We start from the raw sequence: 15,214 nt of genomic DNA on the forward strand, positions 1-15,214 counted from the left end.
GTGGAAAAGATATCGAGAGGGAGGCCGACCGTTATGTGTTACAATTAGCAAATTGCACATTTATGCTCACACATGTGACCAAAACCCCCCTCTTTCGTTCAGCTGACAATATAAATCAATCATTGGGCATTTGGCTCAAAGACTGCGTTCTTATTGGAAAGGCAACCTTGAAAGTTGACTGCAAAAAGAGCTTTTCGACTGGCTAGAGAATGGTTTAAAAAATAAATAAATGAAAAGCTCGCTGGTAAATTGCAAAATATTACTTGCATACGGCTAGACGTTAGCATTATATCTTAACCATAATATATGGCACATCATTTATAATTTCCGCTGAAAATCAACATCCAACTCAAATTCGAAATTCAATTATTGTCCGTTTCCTGTTGCCGTCATCGCTGATCACCAGTTTTACAGGAAATCCACGGCACTTGTTGAGCAATTTTCGATGCGTTTCGCTTCAAGCAACTCGAATTGCATTTAGCACTCTTTTCTACTATAAATACTATAATTGCTGATCAAGCAAATATCCTGGGCAGTTGGTGTCATTTGATACGAATAACTTTCACGTATGTGAGTTTTATTTATAGTTTGTTCAACACTCACGTTAAACTAATATTACTTTTATGGCGCTGTAAACTTCTCATTTAAATAAAGACCAGGATAAAGCCAGATTTTACTGGCTCGTATAGTCTTTTTTTTTTATTTACCCACTATCCGCTGATTGGGAGTAGTGCTATAAAAAGCACGGATATGCTTGCGATCATTTACCCAATTAACGAAAAAAAGCAGTCTACAAATGATATTAGGTGATATAAAATGGAAAACTTATATTGCATGTATATATCATTCTGTTGCTATCTTATATTTCGGTACTTTTTAAAAATAGAGCAGCATTAAGCAGTTTGGATCCCAAAGTGCACATTTTACAAATGATTGTAATAGACATATTTTCCCTTCGTCGCCAATTAATTCCAGAGGAACCCATTAAGATTCCTGTGGGTACACTTTCCATTCATTCAACTCCCCCTTGAGTCCCCACAACAATCACTGCCGAAATTCCTTAGCATCTGCAACTATTTGTTGTGATTTGCAATATGTATTTCATTTATGGGCCACATGTGAACCAGAAGCTGGATGGAGGAACTTGGATGAAGTGTTGTCCACCTGGACGTGAAACTGCGGTTGGTAATGGTGGTCATACAGTGGCTTAGTGATGCACCGCGATAAAACGGTTTGAATTTTATTCTAAAATTCTAAAATTCCCTTCTAAAAATTAATTAAAATAAATATGTAAGTTTGAGCAAAGCAGTACCGTCTTTGGCTGAAATATTTATCTATGACACTTTCGATAATAATTATGTTAATTATATTCAACTATTTTGTATATAGATTTGATAGGTTTTATAGGTTTTACTACCATAACTATTTGGAAAATATATAGGAACATCTGAAAATAGTTTTCGGTGTGATGGCCAAGCGTCCGCATCAAAGTCTCGCTCTTGTCATAAAAAATGCGCAAAGTGCAACAATTTAAAAATGCTAAATATGCGCGTATGTGCGGAATGATTACTGCCGGGGCTTGAGACTCTGAATCTGGTACTGGATCTGGGACTATGGCTGAGATCGGCAAAAGCAAAGGCTGTGGAACTTTGGGGGGCCCCGAAAGGGGGATTAAAAAGCCGCAGTTACTCACCGACTGACTGCGTTTAGTAATTATGCGCGCAACACGTTCAAGGCGGCAAGACCATTGCAACATGTTGCCATTGTTGCTGCCACTGCAGTTGCAGTTGCAGTTACTGCTGCAGTTGCTGCTGCTGCTGCTGCGGCTGATGTGGTGACTGTTGCCGGGCATTGCGTAAGCTCCTTTGGAAAATTGCATTAGAAAATCCACTTGGCGGCAGCGGCAACAATTAAAGCCGCAGCTCGCATGTTTCGCTCCAAGTCGCCTGGGAACCACAAAGGCCAAAAAGTCTCGCTGCCAATTGGGCACCACCGTAAAGGCACTTCAACGGTCTCTTCGACGTTCTAAAAGAGGTTTATGATTGGGCTTTGAAGGGGGAGCCCGAGTAAGCGGAATTCTGGGAACACTGGAGGTTCAGTAAATAGTCGGTGGTGTTTGAATTGAATATAAATCCAATTAAAAGTTATACTGTGTTCTTCAAAATAAACTAAAATATGCAACTTTCAAACATGACTTAATTAGTATAACTTATTCTTAGTTAAACTTAACCGAATGGTATTATCAAGTAGTCAAATGAGCATTGGTGCTACTAAAACAGTGCCTCGTAAAAGTATGCACTGCATGGAAGTTTGCCCCCTGATCCCTGCAACTTCTGGCCAAACCTCTTGGCCAACGGCTCACCCCGCCATAATGCGCACAATTTATTGGCATTGCGAATCTGTGGGGCGATGTGAATCGCACTCGAGTCGCTGGTGCAAAGAAAAAATTACAAATAAATGGGAAAAATATAGAAGTCCAAGTTAGGCATGGTCAAAAGGCAGTCAAGGTGGCTACTTGGCAAACCCTTGGGCGCAAAGCAGCACCGACACCGAAAGCGCGGAAAATCTTTGCTATTTTTCACCAATTAAAAACGGATTCTGCGCAATTTTCCATGCCATATGCAAGTTATAGTTAAGTGAAAAATGCCAGCGAATATATTTCTTGCGTAGGACTCTATTTATGTGGCCCAAAACAAAAAAAGAAACAAGAAAACGAGAAAACATAACCGAGAACTTTATTTATCACATTTAAAATGCGATAAAACAGCATTTCAGTGGGGCACTGCATAAATTACGTTTATGCATTTAAGTTATGCATTTGCACAGGCCCTAAGTGTCAAAATAATTCATTATAATTGCCCACAGATCATTTTTGTCAACGATTTTTTCAGCTTTGTTTGCATGGCGCGTATTGCGTGCGTTTTCCTATCGTTTCTTTTTCGACTTATTTCTTTTATTTATTTGGTTTCCTTTGGCTTCTTACGCTTTTAGTTTTTATTTTTTATTTCTTTTTTGCCATGTCGTCGCGTTTTGGGCCGAAAGAGCAACAAGCGAGTGAATGAGTGAGTGAATAATTGCAGGCATGCCATGTTGTTTATACTAAATTTAATTAATGATGACTTTTATTTATGAATGCGTGGCCGTGCGTTGTGCATTCGGTCACATAAATCGGAGCTGTGCCACACCCCCAATGGGGCGATAAGGGGGCGCATGGGGCAGCAATGTCTTCGGCAGCTGAAATCTTCGGTTAGCCAAGGGCTAGGATTAAATTAAATTGATTAGCACTGTGACTATCTTAATTGAGATCTCTACTTCGTTTATCATAATTTCAGAAGCAATAAATTCTAATTAGCAGTTGGAAGGCTAATGGATTTTTGGTTCTTTCCGCGCCTCATTTATTTACTTCTCAGATCAGCAAAGATACCTTCTTATCTGCTTTGTGGTATGTTAATGTCTATTATCAATAACCTTACTTTCATACAAGTTTGTATGACCATGGTAGCTAACCAATTCCTATTTGACTATCCTAAACCCATTTTCATATAAAAGAAGTGTATGTATTTTTACAGTCTAATTTTAAATATATTTTATCAGCTTTTTTTGTAATATCCTCCCCCCCACTTTACTTAATTTTCTCGTAATTTGGCTATAATTATTTCTACGACGTTCAGCAATTTTAATTAGTTTTGTGCGGCGCGGTGTATCTGAATCAGTATCTGCAAATTGCCCATGGCCCCTGGAGCGTTCCACTTAGCCCCCAGATATAAAACACAAAAACGCGGCGGCAATTGGCTGTGCCCCCATATATGGACGACGAGACCGCAAAATATTATTGCGCTGAACAAATTTTTAGTTGATTTTGTTGTGAGCCATAAAAAATGTTAACATCATTATAAGACTTTAACACCTGCAACAGCTGGCCGAGCATTTTTCGCATCTCGCATTTATCGCTAATCGAATTGAGTTTGCTGCCACTGCGGCAGCGACAAAATGCATCGCTATCCATGTCTCTAGGATCTATAGAATGTTGTCGCTTTCAGTTCGCTTTGAATTTGCGTTTTCTCACGCTCCTTTTTGGATTTGGAAGCGAGGGAGGGTGCACTCCAAGAGGGGCTTTTGGGGCACTGCAGATCGCCGACCAATGAGCAGTACCATCCAGATGCTATTTTTTTTTTTTTTGTTTGCGGCTTTTTTGCGTGCTCGACCGCAGGGCGAATGTTTTGACTATGCCACCGACGCGGCATGCCGCCTGTGGACCGTCTCCTTGGCTTAACCCATTAACAACCGCTTCGAAATGGCGACACAAACTCAAGAAAATTGTATAAGGCATTTCTAAACATTTAATTGAAATTTATCACGGTAAAAAAAATGATTCCTAGGCTCGCCAATTTCAGAAATTAATTAAATTAAATAGAAACAGTTTATAAAAATAAAATATTAGAATTTATCACGGTAAAAAAAAGCATGCTTAAATTCGCCAATTTCAGAAATTAATTAAATTAAATAGAAACAGTTTATAAAAATAAAATACTAGAATTCATTTATTTCTTGACTAAAATGGCATGGTATATCAGAAATTAAAAAGAAAAACAGTTTATAAAAATAAAACATTAGAACTCATTTATTTCATGACAAAAATGGTATTTGTTATACAAATATATCGCAATAAACGGTTTTACAAAAGAAAAATATATACTGTTAGGAAAACTAAATAATATTTTTGGTCCAAATAAATATTTAAATTCAAATAATTCAAACAATTAATTGTTGTATGCAATTTAGTAAAGGTAATGGTTATGAATGTAACTTTTGAAATATTTATACATTACAAAAGTAGTTAATATATTCAAGTCATATTTTGGTAAATTTCATACCGATTTTCGAGTGGCTTTTGAAATCGAGTGAACGACTTTTGACAACAGCTAATTAATGGGTTAACACCCCTTAAGCCAGTTGCACTCAATGCAAAGTGAGCGGCGGCCGTGCAACAATGTTGTCTGCCACACAGCTGATGCCTGATGCCAGTTGCCCGATGGTCGATGCCGATCCCACTGACTATATGATTTATGTCCCTGCACTCGGTTGGCGCCGCTTCTTTACCTTCCATCCGGCTTGCCGAAACCAATGAAAATGTTTGTTTTCCCATCTCTTAGATAAATCACTGCGAGTGATTAAAGGGATTTTACTTTCACATTGTGAATTAATTTGTGTGCGGCGATTACGCAGCATACAAACATAAAAAACAATCAATTTTGAATCGGAAAAAAAAGGAACGCAAGATATAGTTTTGTGCTTTAATTCATGTATTTTTGGTAACAAATTCTGCAAAACATTCATCGTTCATCTCCAAAGTCCATAACATGGTATCAACTATTTTGATATTGAGTATTCAAATTGAGAAAATGGTTTAACAGGCTACGATATAAAGATGTAAGGAACGAGACTGATACAGCCTCTTGGAACTGATTCGTTTTGATTCATTAATTTTAATGCCTGAGTTTCGACTAGTTTCGCTTCCATAGCAATCTAGTTGTAGTTCTGAATGCTCTTGGCCACATGGGCGGCAATGAACTGGTACTGCATGTTGAAAGTCTGCTGCCACAAAGACTGCGCGTTGTTTGTGGCATTCTGCACGGGAATGATATTAGTTACAGTTACTGAATCATCATCCGAAGATTGGTCGCTGCTGCTCGCTGCTTTGGATCCAGGGGAGCTTGATCCTGCCAAGCTGGCACTGCTCTGCGATTCCGAGCTCGACGAGTATTCGTATTCATTATCTTCAGTCTCGTCTTCCGAGAAATAGGATGCATCAAAATAATTTCCTGATAAGATGGAAGAGTCCGTTTCATAAACGGAAGTATCAATTCCCGACGAAGCACTCTCGTTGGTCTCTACAAAACCACTCGATGAATTCGGCGCATCGGTGCCATCGCCCTCATCGTCCGAAATTATCTGTACATCTACGTCGTACTCCTGCGAATCCTCTGTGTCCGATTCACTTCCTGAACCCACTTCATCATCGGCCTGTGGTGGCATTGGTGGAATGTCCATCTGATTCGTCACATGGACACTGAACTTGTTCTTTGGTTCCGGCTTCTCTGATATCAAAGACTCTAGGCCCTGATGGTGTTCAATGGATGTGAAGGCCTCCTTCATGGCATCCATTACATGCTTCTTCGCCTCCTTAGTATTGTCATAGTAAAGTGCCAACATGGATTTATAGAGACAATCCAGCAAAATGGGAACCCTCGCATTCTCAATATGATGTTTTTTTGCATATTTGTAGAGCCGTTTCAAAAATCTTTCTTGATTTATAACTTTTTGAAGCAGGTGACATAGTTTTATGTGTGGCAAAAGTGAGACATTATTGTATAGATCACGTTTCTGTAAGTTAAGGTGCACTTTCTTATTTACTAATTGTGATATTCCAGATCTGTATAACGATCCCACCTTTTGTTTAAACTTGCGTTTAACTTTCGCGCTGAGTTTAGGAAATTTCCTTTTGTATAGTAGCAGAGGCCATTTCCGCTGCCCACTCTTCTGCTGACGCTTGTGCTTGGACTTAAATCGCTCCCAGATCTCCTCCTCATCGCTGGTTGCATAGAAGGTGTCGTAGGACGTATCGCTATGATAGCCACAACCCATGCTATCCGAACTGATGCTACTGGCATCGTCCACCGTGTTCGATATTACCATGTTCTGTATGGTCATCGAACTGGTCTGCGTTGGAGCAGCTAGGCAATAGGTCTTGTTGTTAATCGAATTGGCTGGCGGCGCAGGTGGGGTCACCGTGGTTGGAGATGGCTCCTGGGTCAGGTCCAGCGGTGTTAGGCTTGGTGTTAATTCGGGAGATATAATCTCTGCAGGGCTTAGAATAGAATTTGTCGGCACCTGGGCACCCAACGTTCCATTAGCAGGCTGATTCTCTTTGTCGTCCGCTGTTGGCTGTGTGCGTTCGCCTTTATCGTTTTCTACATAATATTCGTTGACTGTGATCTCCGGTGCTGGCTGTACCTCAGTATTTTGCTTCTCTATCTGGGATAAAGCTCTTGTAAATAACTTGGATGGACAAATAGACTTTTTGTTTCTTTCCGACTTGTTCAATTTAGAATCCTCGGCTTTGGGATTTGTATCTTTAAGATATCCCTGCTTTGCAATTTCCTTCACAACCTCATTTTCTTCTTTGACACCAATATTCTTATTATTATGTGAAGCTTCCGGTAGGTTGTTCAACTCCACCTCCTTTTCCTGACTAACATTATTACTCAGTTGTTCTTTATTTATATGTGATTCAACATTATCTAAGGCCACTGGTAGTTTTTCCATTTTCTTGAAATAATCATGATCCTTTCGAATATTTTCTAACTCCACGGACGGTTTTCTCGATGAAACGTCCGGATTTTCATGGTCTCTCCCAACGTTTTCTTTGTTGCTATTTTCTTTATTAGGAACCTTGTGTTTCACAGGCATTTCCTGTAACGGATTCTCCTCCTTGATATAATATCCAAAGTTGTACTTTTCGAAGTCCCAAAAATTAAATTCCTTTGGCATTGGCTCCTTGGGAAACTCCAGCACAGACCAAGCCGTGGCGACTTTTTGTGACATTTCCCTAAATTTCTGGCTCTCCTTCTTGGAGGCAATAAACGTGATGGCTATGCCTTTGGAGCCAAACCTACCGGCTCGTCCAATGCGATGCAGATAGGTGACATGATCCTGCGGTGGATCAATGTTGATGACCAGGTTGGCATGCGGTGAGTCCACTCCGCGTGCCATCAAATCGGTGGCCACCAAGATGCGCATTGTAAAGTTTCTATAGCCCTCGAAGACATTCAAGCGCTCCGATTGATCCATGGCTCCCGAGATCAAATGGCACTCGACACCGCTGGCTGTAAGATAGTTCTTGTAGGAATCCGCACGCATTTGTGAGCTGGCGAAGATGACGGCCTGTTCGTAGGGCAACTGGTTAAAGATCTGGCCAAGAACCTGCAGCTTTAGACGCATCTCCTCCACACTATTGGTCTGCTGTGGCAACTCGTACACAAACTGACGAATGCCCAGGAGTACGGTGGCCCTTTCGGAATTCGATATTAGCATGGGTTTATGCATGATCTTGGCCAGACGCTCATCCAAATCCTGATCGTAGGTGGCACTGCAGGCAATTATTTGCCGGTTCTTGGGCAGTGCCTCTATCAGTTTACTGACCGTATCCTGCAGGCTCTTTGTCTGATACAGCTGATCCGCCTCGTCCAGCACCAGAAGCCCCAGCTTGGACACATCCAATACCCGATTCTGATACAGATGCAGCAGACGTCCCGGTGTGCCGATGATGACCCGACTTGCTTGCATTCGTCGGCGATCTTTGGACACATCGGTGCCACCGATAAAGGCAGCGCACTTGAAGTCCCGGAAGGATTCGCACAGATAGAAAAACGTGTCCTCCACCTGGATGGCCAGCTCTCGAGTTGGGACCACAATCAGGGTATGAGGTCGCGTCATTCGGGGATGGTAGCCCTGCATGGCGGCTATAACGTAGATCAGGGTTTTGCCCGTTCCACTCTTCGACTGTATTATTAAATCTGCAGATATGTATAGATAAATATGCATATATGGGTAATCTTTTGCAAATGTTGCGGCCTGTGATATAGTTACCCATATTGGCCAGTGCCATGGGTATGGCAGCCGCCTGAATCTTCGTTGGCGTCACAAAATTGTGGCGCTTCAATCCGTGCAACAGATTCCGGCTTAGACGCAGTTCCTCGAAGGTCTTCACCTGTCCAGGTGCCACATCGCTGCTCCGCTCCTCCCCGCCAGCTAAACTGTGCGCTATTTCGCGCTCCATCCCGCGTGATTTTCCACTTTTTGGCCAAAATTTAAAACGACTTGGATTCCTTTTCTCACTTAACACTTTTCCATTGCCGGCCAAAAAATCCAGCACTTGCCTTTATTTATATACTAAAATATACCACGAATATACCAATCAGCCATTTACGCGGAAACTTTTCTACAGTAATGAAATACCTGAATACTGTTAGCTAAGTTTCTTACCAGGCTTGTTGTCTGCGCTAAATAATTAGCAAGCACTCGAACCAGTTTAACTAATAATGAAAAACTATTTGCTTTTGAAATCACAACAATATATTGTTTTACAAAAAAGAAAAATATATCTATATATATTTTATAATTCGGTTGCATTAATATGGAACTTATATTTAGAATATGTTAGAATAAGTGTAGATTGTCAAGCACAAAAATGCAGTTTATAGCACAACCAATAGTTGCTCTCAAACTGTTCAAGTTGGCGGGAATTTTAAATAATTTATGTCGCTAATTTATGATGCTAATATATGTTAGTTAAAAAAATTGAGTATTTTAAGCTCGCTGCATCATATATTATTTAATGTAATACATTAATTTATAACAAACAATAAAATAAACGAAATATTATTAACATTGTATGTATTGTATACTTTGAAAAACCACGTATACAAAGAAAACTTGTATAAATTCAAAAATTTAACGACTTAACTTTTTTAGCCATCATGCTAACAATGTCAGAGCACTTTGACGTCCATTATTATTAGATAACAAATTTAAAAATCGCCTTTAAAATTTGTTTTTGAATTCAAAATTCTAAAACCATGTTCAATCCCAAAATACGAGACATTGGATACTTCGTGCTGCTGACATCCCTGCACTTGGGCTCAAATCTTCAGCCTGTCATCGAGGCGTATGCCAATTTGAAGTCGGTCTATCCCTCGGTGGATCGTAATCTAACACTCCAATTGGGCTATAAATATAATCACTGGATGCTGTTCAAGGCCATAATGTATTCCCTACTAACCATGATCGGAGTTTGGTACTGCCGGCACTTGCAAAGTATGAAAAGTGTGGTCTCAGTGGATGGGAAGGGTATCCTTAAAACTAAGGCCACAGCTGCCGAGCAAGTCAAAAACAATTGGATCAGTAAACAGAATTCCAGTATACCATTTCCGGGTAACATATTCCTCATATTTGCTTTGCCCTGGATATTGACCTCTGTGGCCAGCGGATTGATCAACTATATTCGATTTTATATGGTGATTCGGCATTTCTGCATATCTAATTGGAGGGCTATTCAGCTTTATGGAGAACTGCAAGGCCTTTTTTGGCATCGTTTTGCATCAGTGGCTTTAATACCCTATTGGTCGCAAATTATCCACGGAGGAGTATCCTTGGAGAAGGCGTCACATCTATCTGGAAATTTTATTTCCATTGAAACGCATCTGTTGGACTGAGCATGGCAATCTTTATTTACATTTTGTATTTTATGTTTGAAACCAAAATTAAAAATACAGAAAATAAATCGATTTTTATCAATAGTTTTATGATTTTGATTGTTTCCGCAGCACAAATCAGTAACCTTATATTATTATAGCATTATTTGAACAATTGGATTCGTCAATGCTTTATTGTTGGTTTTAATTTGTTAACAATATTTGTATTGTTCCTTTTCCTTCTGCTGTTTCGCATGCGACAATAAACGACATTTTCAATCAACACAAGAGAAAAGTTTTCTATGAACTTTATGCACCGCTTGGCATTTTATTGTTGGAAAAAACTTTTCCACCACGTGGGAAATATGCGGCAATCACTTCTCCTTGCTTACTTTTATTCAGTGGAAACTCGCACTAAATAAAAGTGAAAGTAGTACACAAGTCCTACCGGCCCGCACGAAAATATACTTAAAAAAATGTTGGTGTCCTTTTAAAATTATTTGCAGAGCCTTTTATAAGGAAGAATTAAATTTAAGACCTTTAGAAAATTAAATGGTGATTCACATGCATAGACTTTAGCTTTTAAATAATTATTTATTACCGTAAGTAATCTCAACATCACCGACATGACACTCAAACTGATCAAAGTTCACGTATAAACGAGAATTCTCCGAGCACATTTCAAAATTATACCCGAATAAACATTTCATGTAAATTGCTTTTGTGCCGAACGTTATTCGCGCTTTGGACACTCAAAATATTGGGCTGAATCATCGACAGGATCTGTGGCGGTCAGCAAACAGGGAACAGGACACTGGCAAGGATCATTTCTTGAGTTCTCTACAGGCAACCCACACAATACGGGTCCACTTTCGAATCCCCATTTCGGTCCACAGTTTCGACTTCTTGGTAAGTAATCAAACTACCAACTACACCGTGAGGAATGTAGGTATCATTTAGGGGAACCAGTTGAAACAATTCTTACATGATAAAATTTTAGAATGGATCATTGGTGGGTTCTTACAAAGTTCATTTTGATAACTTACCAGATTTTAAAAAGGTGGTTTCGTCTTTGATGCAACACTGCAAATAAGGAAAATAAATATGTATTACATTTTTCGTCTACTTTAAAATTAAATGCATTATTAACGAGACTAAAATCAGCAATCACTTAGCTGCCGTGGGAATTATATATTATTTCTGCAAGGGTATAGGCTTCCTTTCATGTTTTTTATGCACTTATATGTTATTAAGTTATTAAGATCTAAGCTAATAATATCGGGTGTCCAAATAAAGCATAGTCAATATATTCCGCTAGTGACGCTGATCTTTTTCCATAACTAGTTTTGACTTTCCATAAGGCAGCTATTTGATATAGTCGCCCGATCTGGGAGGTTTCGATTTATTTAACTCATATACCGTTCTTTTTCTTAAAACATGTTCGTCCATATTGATCGTTCTCATTTTCAAACAAGAATTCTTTGGATCTAGCACATGGTCAAAGGCCTGAGAATTAAATTTAACATAAATATAATAAAAACAAATATAATATAACATAATAAATACAACAAGTTTTCATAATTTTATTGCCCACGAAGATTATTTTGCCAACTCCAACTGTGGCTACAAGTTCAAATGTTATATGGAAATATTAGTGTGTTATTAGTATATTAATATGTCATACCAATATGAAGTATTGAAAGTATGAAAAACCTCCAAATGTACATATAATGGATATTATAGGTTTTCATATTTGACACTTAAGCATTTGAAATGCTGTATTTAATCTGATCTAGTATTCCGTCTCTTTACAGTTAAGAAAAAATTGATTCGGGTTGATTTAGTCTTACTGTTTTTAACAACGAAAGCAGACAACGCATTTCGTTCGTTCTTTTTTTTAAATATACATTTTACGTTCGCATATGAAACATTTTTGAAACTTTTTTTTTTGGACACTTGACAAAGCTTTCGAACGTGGCAGGTCAAAATTATTAGAGACAGTTCGAGAGACCAATATATATATACACATACTTCGGGTGTTGCCGTAAATTGTGAAAACACAAAACAAACGTCCAAAATTCTGCAGAAATAGGTCGCGTATATACTGCACTACATATAGTACTCTATCCAAGTTTGAGCAATATGCGTGGACAACTGTTGCTGAAGGGACCCGCATTGGCGAGGAGTTTGAGCCGGTGCCGTGTGAATGCGTTGCCGCAAATTGGATCAGTTCGCCATGTGACCGCCGGCTGTGGAGCTGGTGATGTCGTCAAGGGCGGCAAAGGAATCGTCCTGGGCCTGTACGAAAAGGAGTCGGGTAAGGGTCCTCGACTAACGCCTGCCGGCGAAAAGTTTGACGATCGCGCGCAGGGCAAGTTATCCGAGTTGATTTGCGAAACCAAATTGACTGGACGTTTGGGCCGCGGCAAGGTCTTTAACAATGTGGACAGCGAGTTCCGTTCCATATGCGTGGTGGGCGTTGGCCTCGAAGGCATTGCCTTCAATGAACTGGAAATGCTCGATGAGGGCATGGAGAATGTGCGTATAGCCGCCGGAATTGGTGCGCGATCATTGCAAAGTATTGGCTGCTCGGAGGTGCATGTGGACAATATGGACTATGCCGAACAGGCTGCCGAGGGAGCGGCACTGGCCATTTGGCGATATGAGGAGAACCTGGCCAAGAAGTATCGCAGCACTATACCGAAACTGGAGCTGCATGGTTCGCCGGATATCGAGTCCTGGACGAGGGGCCTGTTCAAGGCGGAGGCACAGAATTTGGCCAGGAGACTGTGCGATGCCCCGGCCAATTGTATGACACCGACGATTGTGGCGCAGGCTGCGGTGGATTCACTGTGTCCATGCGGCATCACCGTGGAGGTGCGTACCATGGAATGGATTGAGCAGCAACACCTGAACTCCTTCCTGATGATTGCCAAAGGCAGTTGTGAGCCACCCGTTCTGCTCGAGGTGGCCTATTGTGGCACCGCACCGGAGGATAAGCCCATACTGCTGGTGGGTCAGGGCATTACCTTCAATTCCGGTGGCATCAATCTGCGCCCTTGCAAGGGAATGGATGAGTTTCGCGGAGATCTCACTGGTGCAGCCGCCATTTTGGCCGCCATGCGAGCAGCAGCTGCGCTTTCCCTGCCCATCAACATAACTGCTGTGATACCACTGTGCGAGAATCTGCCCTCTGGAATGTCCTGCAAGCCGGGCGATGTGGTCACCTTGCTGAATTCCAAATCGCTGGCGGTGCGTAACATAAGTCGAACTGGAGTGGTGGTCATCTCGGATCCCATGCTGTATGGCCAGATAACGTACAAGCCCAGGCTCGTCGTGGATGTGGGCTCCATGTGCAAGGGCGTGAAAAAGGCGGTGGGCGGTGGAGCCACTGGAATCTGGTCGAATTCTCACTACATATGGAAACAGTTCCAGCGGGCCGGTTCCTTGACCGGCGATCGCTTGTGGCGATTCCCCCTGTGGCGCTACTACAAGGATCGTGTGGCGGAACACCTCAGCTTTGACCTTCTGAACGATGGCGAGGGATATGCCTCATCTTGCCTGGCAGCTGCTGTTCTACACGAACTCGTGCCCTGCAGCGATTGGGCCCACCTGGATACCTATGGCACTGGACTACTGAGCACCTATGGACTGATACCCTATTTGACAGCTGGCAGGATGACTGGCAGGCCGACCAGGACTTTGGTGCAGTTCCTCTACCAAATCGCTTGTCCCGAACAGCCCAAATAATTGACGTTCAATATGCTTGGACGATGTCTGCGGGTGACTACGATTACGTTTTGATTGGTTCTTTGACAGGCGACTCTTCAAAAACCCCGAAAAATGTATGGTTGTCTTCAACTGTGTATACATATCTGATATGGGTTGGCAATGTTCACCCAACGTTTTTATCTGTTGACCAAAGTCCCAGGAGAAGGGATCAGAGCTCGTTCAATGTTTGTATTTAATGTTTATGACTCGGCCGCATCCCGGGGCTGAGTTGGATGGCAGAGATTGTCTAGAGTCCAAAAGAAATTCAAATTCACACATAAATCATTGTATCACTATATTGTAAACTTTCGGCTGACAATCAGATGTAATAAATTTTAGGGTCCTCTTAAAAGAACTGACACGATATTTCAATCAATTAAGGGTAAGTTAATAATTTCTTCCTTCTATATTCAACAAGTTGGCACAGGAATCTTTACTCCTGCTTAGTGTCGTCCGACTTTAATGATGAACTATTAGGCACAGCTTGAACCAATTTGATGCATTTTTGGGTGAAAAATATACCCACTAAACTGCCGTCCAAGGTCCTCAGACGGCCAACGTCAATGTCAGGCGAACACAAATAGCTGAATTCCACCCAATCTGCAAGCCACGTCGACTTTTGGCATATCAATGAGGCGACCGATAAAAGGATGAGGCTGATGGGAAAGTCTGCAGAACTGGAGTGACAGGATATCCAAGTTTATGGCAAAGTTTTCCTCACGTTATTGATGTCCGGCTCAGCTGGGCTTAAATTTCAAACTTTTCCGGCACACAAGACGCGCTTTTTTTTATTTTTAGCTCGGAACAATTGAAAGGCTCCTCCGATGGCAATGTATTTGTCGACTAATTCAATTGGTTGATGTGAAAAATTCTTTAGAAAAATACTCGATGAAATTGCCAGAAAAAAACTGGAAGAACTGGACTCGCATGCATTTTAAAACCATTTCTCAGGAAGTTGCTGCCGCCGACATTAGCAGTCATTTATCTCCATCAGCAGTTTCGATTGAGGTTTCGATTTCGATTTTTTCGCTCAAGTACTAATTGAGTTGGTTCATAATAAGTGTGTGAGTGCACGAGGCAGCTAATCTATCAATGTCAGTTTTATGTACATATGCCCCATGTTTGGCTTTAAAAATATTTTGCAAATATTTTTTACGGACCTGGCAAAATATGTGGCCTGCACTGAAATA

The 15,214-nt window shown here is 40.9% G+C and overlaps 3 protein-coding genes across 3 annotated transcripts; 2 read left to right on the forward strand and 1 right to left on the reverse strand.

Annotated features, from left to right (window-relative positions):
• Nucleotides 1-5,280: 5,280 nt before the first annotated feature.
• LOC6546186 (DEAD-box ATP-dependent RNA helicase 28) lies at nt 5,281-8,938 on the reverse strand. The gene is made up of 2 exons (XM_001972243.3): nt 8,650-8,938; nt 5,281-8,576 (listed from the first exon to the last, which is right to left on the reverse strand). The coding sequence occupies exons 1-2, from the start codon at nt 8,837-8,839 to the stop codon at nt 5,527-5,529; spliced, it is 3,240 nt and encodes a 1,079-aa protein (XP_001972279.1). The 5' UTR covers nt 8,840-8,938; the 3' UTR covers nt 5,281-5,526.
• A 611-nt stretch (nt 8,939-9,549) lies between these two features.
• LOC6546187 lies at nt 9,550-10,344 on the forward strand. The gene has a single exon (XM_001972244.3). It carries the CDS (start codon nt 9,639-9,641, stop codon nt 10,272-10,274), a length of 636 nt encoding a protein of 211 aa, XP_001972280.1. The 5' UTR covers nt 9,550-9,638; the 3' UTR covers nt 10,275-10,344.
• Nucleotides 10,345-10,901: 557 nt separating this feature from the next.
• LOC6546188 (cytosol aminopeptidase) lies at nt 10,902-14,379 on the forward strand. The gene is made up of 2 exons (XM_001972245.3): nt 10,902-11,162; nt 12,068-14,379. The coding sequence occupies exon 2, from the start codon at nt 12,396-12,398 to the stop codon at nt 14,001-14,003; it is 1,608 nt and encodes a 535-aa protein (XP_001972281.1). The 5' UTR covers nt 10,902-11,162; nt 12,068-12,395; the 3' UTR covers nt 14,004-14,379.
• The last annotated feature ends 835 nt before the right edge of the window (nt 14,380-15,214 follow it).

The sequence above is a fragment of the Drosophila erecta genome, unplaced genomic scaffold (assembly GCF_003286155.1).
Source record: "Drosophila erecta strain 14021-0224.00,06,07 unplaced genomic scaffold, DereRS2 tig00000021-arrow-pilon, whole genome shotgun sequence".
NCBI lineage: Eukaryota > Metazoa > Arthropoda > Insecta > Diptera > Drosophilidae > Drosophila > Drosophila erecta.

What these genes read in the sequence shown, in the direction of transcription:
- LOC6546186 (XM_001972243.3), bottom strand. Translation starts at nt 8,839, where the DNA reads ATGGAGCGCGAAATAGCGCACAGTTTAGCTGGCGGGGAGGAGCGGAGC. An exon ending in CATGGCACTGGCCAATATGG is followed by an intron (nt 8,577 to 8,649) that starts GTAACTATATCA and finishes ACATATCTGCAG; the next exon opens with ATTTAATAATACAGTCGAAG.
- LOC6546187 (XM_001972244.3), top strand. Translation starts at nt 9,639, where the DNA reads ATGTTCAATCCCAAAATACGAGACATTGGATACTTCGTGCTGCTGACA.
- LOC6546188 (XM_001972245.3), top strand. Translation starts at nt 12,396, where the DNA reads ATGCGTGGACAACTGTTGCTGAAGGGACCCGCATTGGCGAGGAGTTTG.